The sequence below is a fragment of the Abrus precatorius genome, unplaced genomic scaffold, assembly GCF_003935025.1.
Source record: "Abrus precatorius isolate BTA unplaced genomic scaffold, Abrus_2018 Scaffold9, whole genome shotgun sequence".
Lineage (NCBI taxonomy): Eukaryota > Viridiplantae > Streptophyta > Magnoliopsida > Fabales > Fabaceae > Abrus > Abrus precatorius.
In genome coordinates this window covers 31,008,081-31,026,655 of record NW_020874439.1, presented here as the reverse complement: position 1 = coordinate 31,026,655, position 18,575 = coordinate 31,008,081, and the positions used below count along the sequence as shown (strand labels likewise).

At 31.0% G+C, this 18,575-nt stretch overlaps 2 protein-coding genes across 2 annotated transcripts; one reads left to right on the top strand and one right to left on the bottom strand.

Annotated features, from left to right (window-relative positions):
* Position 1: 1 nt before the first annotated feature.
* Positions 2–4,582, bottom strand: LOC113850194 (jacalin-related lectin 3-like). Its single transcript, XM_027480610.1, has 7 exons — positions 4,447–4,582; positions 4,097–4,300; positions 2,599–3,192; positions 1,857–2,063; positions 1,388–1,759; positions 737–958; positions 2–427 (listed from the first exon to the last, which is right to left on the bottom strand). The coding sequence occupies exons 1-7, from the start codon at positions 4,447–4,449 to the stop codon at positions 134–136; spliced, it is 1,896 nt and encodes a 631-aa protein (XP_027336411.1). The 5' UTR covers positions 4,450–4,582; the 3' UTR covers positions 2–133.
* Positions 4,583–6,399: 1,817 nt separating this feature from the next.
* On the top strand, positions 6,400–14,497 carry LOC113850244 (U-box domain-containing protein 44-like). Its single transcript, XM_027480700.1, has 5 exons — positions 6,400–6,940; positions 9,404–10,204; positions 11,477–11,783; positions 11,997–12,461; positions 13,054–14,497. Exons 1-5 carry the CDS (start codon positions 6,512–6,514, stop codon positions 14,166–14,168), a joined length of 3,117 nt encoding a protein of 1,038 aa, XP_027336501.1. The 5' UTR covers positions 6,400–6,511; the 3' UTR covers positions 14,169–14,497.
* The last annotated feature ends 4,078 nt before the right edge of the window (positions 14,498–18,575 follow it).

Below are 18,575 nucleotides of genomic sequence, written 5' to 3'. Positions count from 1 at the left end.
TAAGAAATCAACACTAACATTCTGCTTGATATTACAACAAATTTTACTATTAGTTATAGCACATTTACCAAACATTATTTAGACAGTATACAAGTAATCGTGTTATAATTTAATACAAGTAATTGTATTAAAATTAAAATAGTTTGAAGAAGGATGACTTTGAAGTTTTGTGACTTCCCAGCCAGTGTTGCATGTGGACCCCAATTGCATCCAAGTACATGCTACTCTTCCCATGCAAACCTACCACCTTGCCCTCTGTAGTGGTTGAAGTGAAAAATTTTCCAACTTCATCACCAAATGGACCATACTGTCCTCGACTAGTGTAGAAAGTCAGTGACTTTATGATTATTGGCCTTTCATCCGCAGTGATTGAACCATAATAGCCAGATATGCAATTTAGTACCTCATTTGGGTACTCCAATTTTATCTAAAATCACAATAGGCCCGAGTGAGAATGAGAAATTAGTTATAAGAATGATTGAAGGGCATATCTATCACTCTCATTTAAGTAGTTTTTGTTTAAAATAATATTTTTCCCCCTCTTATAATCATTCTAATAGTAAGATATTTCACTTAAAAAAAATAAAATTAAAGTGACAAAAGATGAGAGTGATAATAGATACCAAGAATGAATAGTCAAGTCTTTTTTTTTTTTGTGACTGTTAGCAATAATGATAAATATGAAATAAATGGTGTGTCTTTAAACAAAGTGATAAAATGAGAATCATGTTCATACCCTATGCATGGTATTTCCTCCGTTACCACCATGTTTTACAGACCATACAGATTGCTTATGTCGATCATACTCAATTTGAATTGAGCAAATTCCTTCAGGTGCTCTAGTCAAATAAATTTGCTTAATCCCTGAAAAGACTCCATCATCCCAAGGTCTACCTCCATCCCCACCCCATGGACCTGGTCCACATGGAGCTGGTTCTTTAATCACACCACTAGAAACCTGTGATGTGAAACAGGGGGCAAAAGGTAATAGAATATCCTTTGTACTTCAATATATATACTAAATGGTGATGTGTTAAAAAATAAAAGACAAATGTAAATCAATATCCTAAAGGCAATGAGTGCTTGTTTGGTTAAAGTTGAAGAAAATTGATTTTAATAAAATTAATTTCAGTCATTAACTAAAATATGTGCATAAATTAATCTGAACTACATAATTTTATTAAAATCTGGAACTTTTATTGAAAAATGCAATATTAATTATTTACAGTAAAATAAACAAGTCTTGAATTAGAAATTAAAATTGATTTTTTTAATAGAAAGTGTAACAATACACTTTCTGCAGAATTTCTAATACATTTCTAACGTAATTTTTAATTTTTTTAAAAAAATTTATCCAGAGTAAAATATAAAATGATTCAACGAATACCTGTTCAATTGGTGCTGATTTGGCAGCTAAAAGTTTGGCTGGCCATTGAACAGTATCTTTTTCAGAAATACTTGGTTCTCTTGAAGCGTTTGTCATGGAAGGAGGTGTTGCCACTGGCACTGTTACTTTTCCTTCTATCACATGTACACCAAGAGCATCAAGAAATAAGCCACTTCTACCATGAATACCAGCAACCTTCCCTTCTTTCAGCTTTGTTGTGAAATAAGTTCCTTGTTCATCTCCAAATGGTCCATATACCCTTTTGGTGGTGTGGAATGTAAGTGATTTTATAACAGATAGCCCCATATACATCAAGGATCCATGGTATCCAGATATATGTGTTAGGACTTCATATGGAAAATTGAAGACTATCTGCAAAATGATGCATAAAATATGGTAAAAATATCAATCTTATTGACTAGTTTATATGGTAAAAATAAATTACAGAGACTTGTTAACTTGAGTTCACCTTTTCATGTTTGAATCCTCCTGCCCCACCATGTTTGTGTCCCCATACAGCTTCCCCTTCCAAATCATACAAAACTCTAATCCATACAATTCCAACATTGCGTGACAAGTCAATTTGCCTAACTCCTGTGTAGGGTCCATCATCAAATACATATCCACCAGTACCACCCCAAGGCCCATATGTCACTACACCACCAGATTGATCTATCTGAAGTGAATCAAGTCAATATCATTTGGTGCAATCATGAAATGTTTAAGCTATGATTGAATTCATGAAAAGACAGAATCATGGGTGGAATGTTATGAAATCATACTAGGTTCCATTGTTTGGATTATTTATATTTTATAGGACAAATTACATTCACACTCTATGAGATTCAAAAGAAATTCACTCGATATCTTTCCTTTTTTTTTTATACTACACAGATTTCTTTTAATTTATGTAATAACGTAACATTGTGTATCCTTTTTATTACACAAACTACTCTAATTACTTATGCAGTCATATGAATAAGGAAATGTTAAATTAAAATAATGTGAAAAAAAGAAGCTATCAAGCAAAAAATAATTAAACTTTAGAAGTGTGAATATATTATAAAATAGGATGGAATGAAATAGAACCTTAATTATGAAATGCATCACTTTGAATCATTTCACTTCAATTCACTCCATTTCATTTCATCTTCATTGTATACATTTTAAGGAGAGAGATTATTCAGGAAGGTTCATTTTCTCTTGCTTACCTTTTCATTTGGTTCAATATTATTTGTCTCTTTGAAGCTAGAAATCATCCCACTTGGTTCAACATTGTCTGGTTCTTTGAAGCTAGAAATCTTTCCAGTTGGTTCAACATTAGTGTTTGGATCCGTGAAGCTAGAAATCGTCCAAGTTGGTTCAATATTGTTAGGTTCTTGGTAGCTAGGAATCTTCCCAATTGTTGGAGGTTTGGCAAAGTCATCTTTCTGTCTTAAAGCAAGAACAATATCAAAGCCTTGGCCAACACTTCCATGTATTACAGAATAACCAACATTCTCAGGAGTGTTAGTAATGTGGTTCTGTGAATAAGACAAAGTTTTGGATGGACTTGGTTGCTGAGAGGACTTCAAATAGACTCCAATGGCATCTAGATGCCAACCATACCTACCATGGAACCCAACAATCTTGCCACCAGTCATTGGTAATGAAAAATATGTACCTTGTTCAACTCCAAATGGTCCATAAATTTTCTTGTTACTCTCAAAACTTAGTGACCGAATGAAGGTTACTCCCCATTGACTTAAGCTACCAAAGTATCCATCAATTGATTTTAGGAACTCATTTGGGTAATCAAGCTTGATCTGCACCACAATCATAAATATTTAATAGGATATGCACGAGTTTGATTAGTAGCAACCAACCACCGACATTCCATCATCTAATACTTCTATTGTAGTATCAATTTTTTTTTATCAACACTTCTATGAATAACTTCAATTATGAAAATAAATTATCATCAATATCAAACTTTTCATTAAAACTTCAAAATATTTCATGATTAATATGATAATTTTTCAATTACTACTCGTCTAAAATTTTAAATTTTTGAGATTCAAATAAAGTACTGAAAAGGTATAATATTCTAAAAATTATTCGAATTAAATCTTAACAGAAAAACAGATTGATCTAATGTGTAAAAATATTAAATAAAAAAAAATTCTTCAATTGAATGTGAAATATTATCACTAACATTTTTTTATTAAAATATCTTTTTCTGCTTTTCACAATATTTAAGTTTATACTTATTTTAAGGGTTTTGTTAAACTCGGCCCTTAGAGTTAATGATAAACAATCAATAATAATAAAATTTTATTAAAAAAATATTTATTATATTTTTATAACTTCAATACAATAATTATGTATTTTTTTTATAAAATTTTTTTATTTGTTAATACTTAAATTTAACTCTTAACATTAACAAAGCTTTTATTTTAATAACCATTTTAAGTGAAAGGCCAAAATAAAATGCAAAGTCATTTTTTAACTTTTAAAATAAGAAATTAAGATTCTAAAATGATCTATAATAACATCTACACACACTTGTGTGTGTATATAAGTCTTATGTTAATACTTATTATTATAACCATGTGGAGTCTTATAATTTCTGAAGTTTGTATCACGTTTCATATCCATAATTTTTTAGGAACCAAATATCTAACTTCTACCATCAATAAGATGAACAATATAGGAGCATGGAATTTTTACCTTGTCAATTTTATGGCCTCCACTTCCACCATACTTTTTTGACCAGACAGAACTTCCTCTCCTATCATATTCAATCTGGATGGAGTCAATTCCTTCCCCATGGACTATCACCAATTGCCTCACTGTTGAATACACACCATCATCCCAATGGTAACCTCCATTGCCTCCCCATGGTCCTATTGATACAGGTTTCTCCTCAAAACTCTACACTCAAACCATCATTCAATTTCAAAGGTGTTAAAAAAGGAAAAGATAAGAAAAAATAAAAAATAAAGTTGAACACATACTTAGCAACAAAAAAATAAAAATGTTGATTCATAAGTAACATGAGTTGCTTGATCATGCAGTACCATGTGCTAGGTGTAAGAGAGTGATAGAACTCGGATGGAGAAAAGCTTCAAGTTTCAAGTGTTAAGGTGGGTAACTTGTTAGATGAAGGGAATTAAGAGGAATTTGTGGCAAACGGCTGTGTTTATGTGAAGGCTTAAGAGGAGTTTATGGAAGAAAAAAGTGTGTTTTATGCGTGACAGTGGACTATGTTGATAAAGCTAATTGGAATCCACAATGGAGGGAAAGGGTTGAAAGGCAAAGGAATTAGGTTCCCCATAGAAATCAGTCTCATGTTTCTAGACACATAGTTTCATACATTCTTGACACCCATAACAAATAGTGATTTCCCATAATCTTATTCTCCATTTTCACTACAAAATTCTATGTGAAATGGATGGAAGTTTCCATGTCACACTAAATTCCAAAATTGGAATATGGGAATGTGCTCTCCAACTGTGATAGTATGTTTACTTTCCAAGAGTATTTATTGTGATTTTTTTTGTTGATTTAAGAAAATTTTATATAAAATATCTCTAATATTAATATAGTCACATCAGTAAAAAAAAATTTAAATAATCATTTTCCTTTTAAAAAAACTATATAAAATATCTTTATTATTAATATAATGATAAAAGTAAAACAAAATGCTTTAAATTAATAATAATTACTTAAATGGGATTAAAAAAAAAACATGCCTCTTACCCAATGATGTCCAATGACAATTGCATATTCTGCAGTGTTCATTCTTAGTCGTTCAAGAATCTAGTACGCTTTGTCTTCAAATTCACGATGATCATGTTGATCATTGATGAAAAACCAATCGATTGTTTTAGAAAATAAAAGAATTTGAAAAGAAATGAATACTTTCAAAAGTTTAATTTATCATCATTTCTTGTTCGAAAATTCTTAGTCACTTCTGTATAAAGAAGCTTGTCACAGAAATTGTTTTAGATTTTCATTTAAAAGGTGGAATATTTGCAGAAATTGCTAATCAATAACAGAAGCTTGACAGTTGGAAAGTAATGTAGAGTATATATCTATTGAATAATCATTGGAAACTATTAGTTTAAGGCATCTAATTTGTACGCTGATAAATCCCGTGCTTGTGTAGCTTCTCATCATCTGTTTTTTATAATAATAATATTTTTTTAAATTATAAAAAATATTTATTTTTAATAATAATAATAATACTACGGATGCATAAATATAATCATAAAATTGATTAAACTATTCTTATAAACTCTATTAAAAATACTCCAATTACAGCATTAAAAAATAGGATAAGTTTATTTTTATATTTCCTGTACCTGCTAGTAGTCCAAGATCCTGGTGTTACGTAGCTGCTAAAACTCCAGTTAAAAAAAATATTATCTACGTTTTTAATATACATTTGATCAATTATATTAATTTTTTGTGTCATATAACAATGCTCTTTATTTAAAGAACTGATGTACCTGTGGTCCTAAGTTGTAGTTACTAGTTACAAGATAAGGATAAGAAAATATTGAAAATCTAAACTTTGATGTTAGTCCAATATTAGTTGAACTTTCGAGTGAGAATGTAAGTTATTTTCACCTTATTAGACAAATTATTTATGTTAACTTTATTAAAAAAATATTATAATTTTATATTTTTAATTTCTGTAATTTTTTTCTATTTTAGTCTCTAAATAACATAAAATGTTCAAAATTAATTTATATCATTAGTCGTTTTCCCTTTACCATCGTTGACATACAAAATATTTCAAACTTTTCATTACATATGTTTTACAGTATCGTCTGAAACTTCACATCATTCGCTTCATCTTATCTCTGTCACTGTCATATATATATATATATATATAATAAAAAATATAAAAAATTAAAATAAATTTCATTCGAAAAATTAAAATAAATATTTTTGGTAAATAAATGGAAACAGACACGTGTGGTAATGGTATAAAAATATTAGAAGTAGAGTGGAAGAACAGTCAAATGCAGAACATTCAACGCAAAAGGTGGAGTGAGTCTAAGTCTTGGTTCTTCGAAGTCGTCTTCTTCATCTTCAAGTCCTTTGTACCTTCCACCTTCACACAACAATGACACAATGCCAATCAACCATTCCCCGCCACCGCCCTCCACTGTCTACTCCATCCGCCGCTCCCTCTCCGACATCCGCACTCCGCCGCCCGACCACCGCCCCTTTGACAACCCCCGCCGCTTCACTGCCTTCGCCCACCGCCTCTCCCACCTCCTCCTCCTCCCGCTTCCGCACTCTCCGCCCGTTAACACCGCCCTCACGGGAATCTCCGGCGAGCTCTCCAAGGCCTCCGAAACCGTCTCCGTCTACAACAATGGTAGCAAAATTCTGGTTCTCATTAACTGCAAATCACTCTGTTCCTCTCTCCAAGATCGCTCCGTCTCCATCGGCGGCTGGCTCTCCCTCCTCGCCTCCGCTCTCCCCGATGCCGACGACGACGACCTCCGCAAGAAGGTTTCCGATCTCTCCAGAGACATGAAGCTCGTGCAGTTCAGAGTAACTTTCGCTTTCTCTCTCTTTTTTCTCCAATAATAATATACTATTTTAGTCTAAAAGAAGTTGATTTAATTTTCAAAATTATATTTTAATGTATAAAATTATAAGATTTTGTGAATCAGTATTATAAGGAATGAAATTGAGATTGAATGTTTTTTTTTTATTAGAAACTAACTTCAACTATATTGAAAATTACGAGGAAAGGTAAATTAATAATATTTTTAAATAAAATTGTTTTAGTTTTGATTCCTTTGTCACTGCTGCACTTGAACTGGTTAGCATTTGCTAGATTATAAAATGAGACTTATTTTATCTAGATATTATTAAACATGAATAGGTTAGCTTTTAAAATTATAAATATTATTAGACTAAATCCTTGTTTTTATAATTAAGATAGTTAAAGAATGATTGATTTCTATTTTAAAAATAATTTTTAGTTTTTAAAAATAAAATGTAGTATAAATTTGTATTATATTTTATTTTTAAAAACTAAAAAGTTGTTTTTAAAATGAAAATTAAACATGCTCTTAGTGTAAGGTATTGTAATTATCACGCTAGTTTTTTGACTTTTATTTTTGTCAAACATTTTAGTCTTTAAATCTAAACATGGTTATCATATAGTAATAGAATGCATGTTGATATGTCACATTAACATGTTGGAAGATTGAGTTGGCATGCATGATGCCGTTTTATTCATAAGTGAAAGTTTCCTCTTTTCTCTCACAAGAACCTTAAATTTTTCCTCAAATCCTCATACCTAATTCACAAATGTTGCTCTTGCAAATGAGTTCTTCAAGGAGAGAAGCACTTGTTTTATGGGAATTAAATAATCTGTTCAAAGATTCTTTATATCGTTATCAAATACCATATATCATGTTCAATTAACACTTAAATTAGCTTGTCTATTAAAACAACTAATATGTAAGTGACAATATGGACTAAAATGATTGATAATTATATATGTTAGATACTAAAATAATTAATAATACATTTTGCTTGAACTAAAAAGACATTTTCCTTAATTTAGGGACTATTCTGATGTATTGATAAACGATTTGGCAACCAAATCACAATGTAGTAACAAAAATATCGTCCACTGGATTAATGATTTAAGTACCACATTGTAAGAATTTTGCTAGTTGAGTGTGAAACAGAATATGGAAATCAATTTGCTTGTAGTCCAGAGATTAATGATCTAATTCAATTAATACAGCGGGGTAATAACAATGTGCAAGGATTTGATTAAGAAGCTGTGCTAAGTTGAACAAAAAGAAAGCAGTAAATGAATACTGAGTTGAGATTTGATTGAAAATATAAGTTGAGTCCAGAGTCACTTAATCCTTCTTCTTGCATAAATTCACTTACAATCCATAATTTAATTCCAAGTTAATGATTGAATTTTCTGAAATTATCCAATATTAATTCTTTGGTTGATTGGTTCTAAACTAACTTCTAAATTCCTAATTCCTTAGATAACTAAGAAGAGAGTTAGCATTAAGTGTAGAAATTAGAGTGATCACACATTCATAAATTTTTATTCCTAAATAAATTGTAAATATGCAATTCCATCCAAGTCCAGGAATAATTGCAATCTTCCAATTAAATGATTATTTTCTTAATCCTTGAATATGTAGCATCAAAGAAGATTGAAGTGCAAGATGAAAAACATTAATTGGAGTTGAAAATTTGGATTGGATTCAAGTTGTTTAGTTCATTATAGAGGGTAGGGGATTAAGTTCATCGTCCCTCCTCCTAAATAAAACTAGCAGTGCATTGAAACATTATAATGGGAAAGGAAACTGAAATTGAATACAGACTTTAGATTCATTACTAAAGAATTAAGTTTACCAAAAAAATATAAGTTGTAAAAATTTAGTTATTCCATAATGTAAAGAGATGAGAGGAATATTACCATAACCTCTCATCAAGGAGAAGAAAGACTAGAATAATAGAAAAGCAGAGAGAATGGACAACAGATGCAAAAAAAAAAAAAAAAAAATCTTCCAAAAGAAGAACCCTTTTTCACTTGGAGACTTCTTTTTGTACAGGGGTTGTCCAACTCGTGTCCTCACACTTAGATTGAACATTGTGTTCTACAAAATTTCACTTTCTTTCCATAAGATCCAATTGTACTATTTTTTCACAAAAACTTTCAAACTAATTAAATAACATTAGTAATTGGCTGTTCAATGCAACTTTACGGAATTAATTTTTTTTATTAAATTCTCTATTTAATTTCATACAAATTAGATTGATTATCCCATGAAAGTAACTCAAAATTTCCCATTCATTTCATGAGTTCAGAGTCTTATTATGTATCTTAAAAATAATAGAGACAAAAATGATAATTGAGTCTAATATTAGTTGATAATTAAATTAATTTGTGTTCCTAATTTTGATGACTGATTTAATTTATTATTTTAGTTTGAATTGTGTTTTAGTGACCAAGGTGTTTGATGTTAGGTCACAGAGAACGAAGAGAGAGTTTGGTGCACGCTGGAGAAGGAAGGGGAAGGGAGAGAGACTAGTAAAGTGGTGCAGAGTGGCATTGTCATGGATTTGGCTCGTGCTTTGGGGTTTGACCCTGGTGATCATGCTGAGTTTTGTAACCAGGTGAAGTTCTTCAAGGATGATCCTTTTAGATCCAATTCGGTGTCAGAGAGAAGGATTTTGTTGTTCTTAGAGAGGATTCTTAGTAACTGGTCTGCGGAGCCTGCCACTGTGACCCCCAATTGGGACTTTGAAATTGTTGAAGATGATGTTGTTGCTCCTGTTTTTCCATTTAAGAGTTTCCTCTGCCCCTTGACCAAGGAAGTCATGAGGGACCCTGTGGTTGTTATGGAATCCTTTCAGAGCTATGAAAGGACTGCCATTGAATACTGGTTTGATCAGTGTATCCAGGATGGCCGAGATCCCACTTGTCCGGTTACCGGAGCTGTTCTTAAGTCCTTGGAGCTGAAGCCCAACATTGGGTTGGCTGGGGCAATTGAAGAGTGGGTTGGCAGGGTTGTTGAGCATCAAATCAAATCTGCAGTGGTGTATCTGAGTGAGGAACCCTTGTCTGTTGATCATGTTGAGTGTGCTCTGGATCATGTTTATAAGGTTTCTGAAGAGCACCCCAGTAGCAGATATGTAATCAGGAATGCTGGTGTTGTGCTGTTAATAGTGACTGTGCTCAGTAATAATTCTAAAACTATTGGATCGCGTTTGAGAAGCAAAGCTCTAATGACGTTACTTAGTATGGCCAAAGATGAAGAAAGCAGGGTCAGTTTTGTTTACCTTTGTATGCTTATTTTCTAGTTTCTAGTCTCTTCAGTTTTCTTAACAAATGAACAAAACACAACTATACAAATTTCACCAACCAATATGTCAAAATGCCATTGAGGTCTTGGAAGGAACACAGGACTAGAGAACTATGGCTAGAGAATTGAACTGGATATGAAAACAGTAAATTAATGGGTTTGTTTAGATAATACAGAAAAAAGAAAGTGTACTGCAGTTTATTTTCCTTACAAGAGACTATGATTCATTCAAAATTATGCCAAGGGTTGAAGCAAACAAGTTTGTTTCACTTGGAAAAGTATTTCCATTTTTCTCTCAAATTCTCATATTCATATCAAGTTCTCTAAAACAGACACAGTCTACAACTCTTCTAAACCGTGTCTTGCTATAAATTGTTGTTACCATCTACAACTAATTTTGAAGTACAACCATGCATTGTCAATGAAATCTAGAGTAAATTATACTTCCGTCCCTCAATAGATGCTTAAATTATACTTTCCTCCCTTCAAACTTTGAAATATGCTCTTGCGTCCCTTGGGAAATTACTGCATTACTTTAGTCTATTGTAATGTGAACAAACCTTTTAATAATGATGAATAACTATGAATGTGCCTCCCAATGATATTTTGTCTTTCTACATGGACAACCAGTTTTGAATACCTTTTTTTATTAATATTAATATTTTTATAATATTTTATAAGGTCAAAAGAATTTTAAAAACATTGTTATCTACTTTAAAATCTTATCTAATTTTTTTTTTAATTTTTCAAAACTAGCTGTCAATTATGTCAAGAATTACAAGAGGAAAAAAAAAAAAAAAAACTCTAAAGAGCTCATTTACATTAAAATGGACTCAAATGTAACAGAGGGGAGGGAAGTGTGATTTAAGCATTCTTAAGGAAGAGGAAATGTCTTAAAGCTAACTATGGTCAATAGTATATGATGGATGACTGCACGAACTGAGAAGAAAACCTTAACAGATAGCTGTTCTTCTGAGTTCTAATTTCCGTTTTCAGATGTTCTTCTGAACTATACCTCCTGTAATATTGCCTGTTTTCACCTTCTCTATTTTCGTATTATAAATGACAAAGACAGATTATCTAAAAACAAAAATAGAGGGAAGGAATTATTTGCATTGATGTTGGTGCTAATATATCATTTTCCATTGGTTTCTAGCACATATACTTTTTTTGGGTACATACTGCGGCTCATATACTACTGCTGTTTCTGATGCAAATTTTTACTTATTGCTAGAAAATAATGCTTGCACGAGGCATCACTAAATTGGCTGTAAATAGTCTTATTGGGAGCTCTGAGAAGGAGAGAGAATATGCTGTCAAGTTATTACTAGAATTCTGCAGTGACGAAGATTGTTGCATAAGAATTGCATCAGAAAAAGGTGCATTAGTTCTTCTCTCAAGCATAGCAGGAAATCTGGAGTATCCATCCTTGTCCAATTTAGCTGAGGAAGTCTTAAGGCAGATGGAGAGGGTAGAGGATAATGTTCATTGTTTGGCAGCAGCTGGAAGATTTGAACCATTAATTTCACGGTTACATGATAGTATGTATTACTACTGCTTCTTTTCATGGAGTATATATTGACGATTATAAATTACATAAAGGAAAAACAAATCAGTTGAATAACACTGTAGACATTTATCTTTTTCTACTGGTTAGCCCCAGAATAGAACGTTGGAGATGTTTGAACATGGTTTTGGGGTAAGCATATAAAGTTAAATTTGTTAAATTGGAATTTGGCTGAATTCTGGAGCAGGTTCTGATAGTGTAAAGATAGAGATGGCTTCTCTGGTGGGAAGGATGACCTTGACAAATAGTTGTAAAGAACAAATTGCAAGGCAAGGTGCCAGAGTATTTGTTGAACTTCTGTCTAAACCAGAAGGAAGGGAACCAAGTTTGCAAGCATTATATAACTTGTCAGGACTGGATGACAATGCAACCGTCCTTGTTGAGTCTTCAGTCCTTCCATCTCTCGTAGAGGTTCTATTTGATGATCAGGATCCTTCATATGAGCTAAAGTCATTAGCTGCTTCAACAATTGCAAATATTGTATCTAAGCCAGGGCGTTGGGAATTAGCATCTGCGGACAAGAATGGGAACCTAATGCAGTCAGAAAATATTGTTTTCAAACTTTTGGAGCTTTTAAATTGCTTGTCTTCTCAGTGTCAAGTGACCGTTCTTCGCATTCTTTGTGGCATTACATCATCTCCTCAGGCATCAGGTAATTTCTATCAACTAGCTTTAAGTTAATAGTGTGATTGTGATCTCTGCTATTTCTTTGAAAATTCATTTATCTTTTTCTTGTGTTCTATGTCAAGCTGACTTCACAAGTTATTTAATTATGTATTAGGATTTAGTTTCTCTATTGAACTTGACAAATATGAAGGAGGTGGATGATATTGCATTGTTATTAAGTGACGGTGACTGCAGCACTTGGTATTTATACTAAAATTTTATTTCTTATGGCTTTACAATCAATAAATATACGCACTATTTCGTGCACGGCCTTAGAAGTTTGCTTTCAGAGATTATATCATTGAAAAGAAACCAGTGTCCTCTTCCAAATAGTGGCTTTTTTTTTTCATGTTCCCTTCCTTTCTTTTTCTAGATGCTGATTTAATAATTTCTCACATTTTTTTTTAACTCAGGCAAAATAGTTTTAGATGAGAATAGTTGAACAAAATGGTATAAGTTGTGGCTGTCCTGCTTTTGTGGTGGGAAATTGCTTGTATTGTCGTAGCGATGTGGAATAGAATGATTCATCTTCCCACTGACATCGTGTATGTTGTTTTACGTTTTGTTATCTTATTCAGAGTTAGTAGCAAGTCTTATCATGTCTGAGGGTGGCTTTAGAGTGATTATACCATTTCTTCAACACCCAGAAGTTGAACACAGAGTATTTGCTTTTAAGCTTACAAGATTACTATCTGAATGGTTTAGTCAAGATATTGCAAATGAGCTAAGACTTTCAAACAAACTTATGATGCTTCAAGAAAAAATGTTCGATAACCAATCTACAAATGATGAGAGATCAGATGCCGCACAGATACTAGCCAATCTTTCCCTCTCAGAAGGTGAAGTACAGACACTTTTAGGAGATGATTTTGTGGCATGGACTGCTAACACTCTTAAGAACCAGCGGCGTGTTTCCAATGCAAGGTTTTCACATACTGCATCAGGCATGCAGGAAGGTCTTATTGGTCTCTTGCTTCACATCACTAGGAATCTTGATCAACAAACTCTTAACATAGTTAGAGAAAATCGTCTTATGACCATTTTCTGTGAGCAGCTGGATTATACTTCGAAACCAAAAGTAAAACGACTTGCTGCCATTGGATTGAAAAACTTATCAGAATTTGGAAGATCAGTTACTGCTAGGGACTCTGAATCACCCTCTTCTAGTAGATTCTGTTCTTCCCTTGTGCTCATGTGTGGGAGAGCCTCTAGTCAACCTTCCACATGTCCCATTCACAACAGACCCTGCGAGGAAGATAGTCAGTTGTGCCTGCTCAAGAGCAACTGTGTCAAGCCCCTGGTTGATACCCTTAATGGCAATGACACTGATGTTCAACTTGCTGCAGTGGATGCACTATCTACTCTAGTATCAGATTACACATCTCACAGTTTCAAAAGAGTTGTTGATGAGTTTGAGAAACTGGGTGCAATTGATTCTCTGATCACTCTTTCTACAGAGGCTAGATCTGAGAAGCTTCAGGAGAAGACAATTTGGATAATAGAAAAGATACTGAGAGTGGAAAACCTCAGCAACCGGCATGCACTCAATCAGTCTCTCGTGAGAGGTTTGGTTGAGGCGTTTAAGCATGGGAATACCAACACAAGGAAACATGCTCAAGATGCTCTGACCCTCCTAAAGCAGTTATCAGCGGTTAGTGGAAAGACATCAAGTCAAACTCGAGCTCAGAGATAAAAAAAAAAAATTATACTCATTCTAATATTGTATAATTAAATAACAGTAACTTCTTGTTTGTATAGAGTCAGATGAGTTAATTGGCAAGAATAATTGTACACATCAACCATTTAGTGTCATTATAAGGTCACAATACACCTTTGTGTAAACATTCGTTTTGCAAGAAGATACCGTAGCAAGGAAGAATAATTTTAATTTTTCTAATGTAGTGGCAAGGAAGAAATTGAACAAGATGTGTTTGCCATGACACACAACCGCGTAAGATCATGATAAATGTGGTACTCTTGTGTACAAAGCAATTCAAGCAATTAAGTTGATTAGATCGTCTTGAGTAAATGTTGCAAACCTAGCATAGAACTTTTAGAATATTGTTGTGATTCAATGATTGATAATGTGGCTACTGAATAGAATTGTTTATCTTGCAGATTAGTTAAGATCAGTGTTAGTAGTAATTAGCAGAGTGAAAAACTGAATTGATACATTTTCCTTGCCGAGCATAAGCCTTAACCATGTGCACCGTAGGTCAGTAATCTATTATCTATGCATTGTGAATCTGTGATGTGTATTTTTGCGCTATTATATTGTCATATCAAGACTTTTGGTAAGCATTGTTTTCATCATGTCTTATATTTACTGTGTTATTACTCTCATATTTCAATCAAACAAAATCTTTTTCTTACTCATCATGCTTTTATTCATTTGTTTTTGTTACATCTTATTCAATTTTTTTACTTGAAATAATACAAAAAACCTTCAATTTTTTTTCCTTTTCTTTCTCTACGAAATTACACATGACACTCTCGTATTACTACCAGAGTTTTGTTCCATTCAATCAAGATAAATTTATCATTTTCTTTTATTAAATAAAAAATTCTTCAATAAAAACACATTTTCCTTGCATTTAAAAAAAAACTTAAAAAACTACCACAATATAATTTATATTGTGCAAATTATTGCATTATCGTATCAGAGTTTTAATTGGCATTGTTTTAATTATGTTCACATTTTTAAATTGCTTACTTCAATCAAACATTTTTTTTTCTTTATTCGTTATTTTCATTCTATTTCAAATAGTGAAAAAGTATGTTTGGAGTCGAGTTTTGAAAGGAAAAATAACAAATATCTTATTTCAAATTTAAAGAACTGTATAATATTTATAATAAATAACTAAAATATTAATACATTAAATTTATATTAATATATTTTTTATTTCAAAAAATTATGAAATTAGAAAATATTAATTAAAAATAAAAATTTACTGTCCCCTCCACAATTGATTCCCAAGTATACCCTAAAACCTTTTTCTTTCTTTTGTGTGAAACAGGAACATGACATTTTTTTTTCATATCACTGCCAAAATTTTGTTCTATTCTAGAAAAGGATACCCATCATTTCATTTTTATCTAAAAATCTCCTTGAAAAGAAAACATTTTTTCTTATATTTAAAATAACTAAAAAAATACCGTCTCTAAAAATTTAAATCCAATTATAACTTTCGCTTTATTAACAAAAAAATACCCTTCCAAAAAAAAAACTCTACTTTTAATGTCTTACAATATTTATTATCTATTTGGTTTGTTTATCATTGAAAAATGTTTAAATATTTAGGGTTTGTCTATTCTAAGGAAATTATTTTTTATTACTAATCATAAAAATATAATCTTATTTTTACTTTTTTTATTTGAAAAAATTGTACATGAAATAGTAAAATATCCAGGACCCTCGTTCTTTCCCCCTTGGAAACAACTGTTATTGGTGAAACATATACCTAATGAAAACTATTTACAATTATTACAGTCTAGTGAAAGTTAAAAATCACATAGAGAAGGTAAAAGCTACAAAAGTAACACAAAAAGGAAATGTGAAAGGTGCAAAAGATGATTGCTTTATCATGATTATCTTCCCCCATAAACAAGTGAGCAATGAGGCTGAATTGATATGATTACAAAAAGTGAGGGGAAAATTAGAAAACAAGAAAAGGAAGAAGCATTAAGCATATACAACCGTCCAAAGAGCAAAGTCATAGAGTGAAAATCCAAATAGCTTTGGTCTGTTAATTTCCCCACAAAATTTGGCATTAGACCATTATATTGCTTCACTTTGAGAATGTCGGTTGCATGTGTGCACCTAAAAGAAGAAAGAAAGAAAGAATGAAAGAAAACACTGACACTGCTCTTCTAAGTTCTAAGTGGTAGGAGTCGCAGGACATGTTGCAAAAGAAACTTGTTCTACTTTATTGCTGCACCGATTAAATAAAGTGAGAGTACATGTTTAGGGCAGGTTCTAAAACACACTTTTTATTTTCCCAAAAGATACTGATTTTTATTCTTATATTTAAAATTGAATATACTTATATTCTTTAAAAATAAAAAATAATTTTAACATGTGATTTATATTAGACTAAGTTATTATTAATGCTGAAATTTAATATTTTTAACATTTTTATATTTAAGATGCATTTAATAACATTGTCTTTTGCATAAAAAAATGCTCAGTGAATAATTTTATATACTACTTTAAAATTCTATTCATATTGTATTTAATAAATTTTTATTTGTTTGCTAACAAAAAATAACTTAAAAAACTATTTCTTGTTCTCCATCACTTGTAGTATCACATATTTTAGCTTATTTTCTAAACTTTTGTTTATCATTGGAACCCCTTCAAGTTTGGTAATGTGCCTTTGAGCTATTTTAGAATGTTGCAAGCAATGAGGGTCCTGCAAAACTATGGTTGTGAAGGATAGAGAATAATGGATGAAAATGGTTGTGTATTAATTTTGTATATCAGCTTCTTGTCGATCTAGGAAGTAAATAAGACAATAAGTATTGATTGTTTTTCTTTTTCTTCTTTTCTTTGTATGAGTGTATATATATATATATATATATATATATGCACTCAAATGTAAACATACAAAAGCCTACTTGAACTGTACAATAAGGACCAAACTATATAAAAAAGTTTCAATTAACATTTTAGGAACCAAGCACTTATTGGCTTTGTTATCATCCGTATCCATGCATAGGCACATACTAAAAGATGGTTCAATTTTTCTGGAATTATGAATACCACTTGCGTTTGTATAATTATTATGTGCATGTGGGCCACTAAGTACTGATATCTTTCTGAACAATTCTGTGTACAACCAACAACTAGAAAAGGTAAAATCACAACTACACAAACTACAACATAAAAGACAGATACTAAAATATGACACTACACTGCAACAAAAACAATCTTGGAATGTCTCAATTTGGTCTGTCAATTCACAATTAGCATTGAACGATGTTCATAAAATTAATTATTTTAGAAGAATTAAGGTTTAGATTTAGGATTAAGTTTCGTTTCCGTGTTCATCCGTGCTAAAGCATGAGCTTAGCCAAAACCATACATGAAGAAAATGAATGGCCTGGATTTTGTTGTTGGTATGAATGGGACCGTGCCTTTTTTTCGTATGAATGTTGTTTCTGTCTTTTTTGAAGGATTTCCTTTTCGATTAATTATTTTAAATATGTAGTTAAATAATATATATACATACATACATATATGAAATCTTAAGGTTAATTTCGTACATAGAGTTTTAAAAATTGTCAATATCTAGAAATTCAGATATAAAATAGCTTGAAAATTATAAAAAAAAACCCAAAAAAATGCCAAACGATTGGTATTTAGCATATTTGAAGATCAAACTAATATTTAAAAAAATTAGTCATGTTTATAATAATTAAAGATATATTTAAGTATAATTTTAACTGTAAAGCTTACATAGATAGAAAAATATGTACTATAAAAAATTATTATTTATTAACAATTTAATTTTGTTTAACTTTTTTTAGTATAGATTTTTTAAATAAAAATTCAATTAACGTACATAAATATTTTAAAATTATACTAACAATATACTATAGAATATGTTTATTTAGTACAAATATATATATATATATATATATATATATAATACATCTTTTATTAGTGTAAGTCTTCAACTTCTTTGTAATTAATATCTTTTTTTGTTAGACAAAGTTTATATTTAGAAAAATTATTTTAAAATTTTAATTTAACGTAAATTGGTTATATTATTAATTAATTATAATATTTTTATATTAATTATTAATAAACAATGTTTAGTAATACAATGATTTATAATTAAATAAAAAAATATTTGTTTACATTATTATTATATTTAAATTAAATTATTGTTTTTATCCTTAATAATTGTTTATAGCAATGACTATACAAAGCAACTTTTTGTTAAATTATTTAATACAAAATTGTTATACATAAATTTGATTATATGTCATTAAACATATTAAAAATATATATTAATATTAATGTTGAGAATTTGCCACTTCGTGAGAATAATGATTTTCTATTAAATGTGAAGTCTCAGCCGAAAAGAAGAAGCAT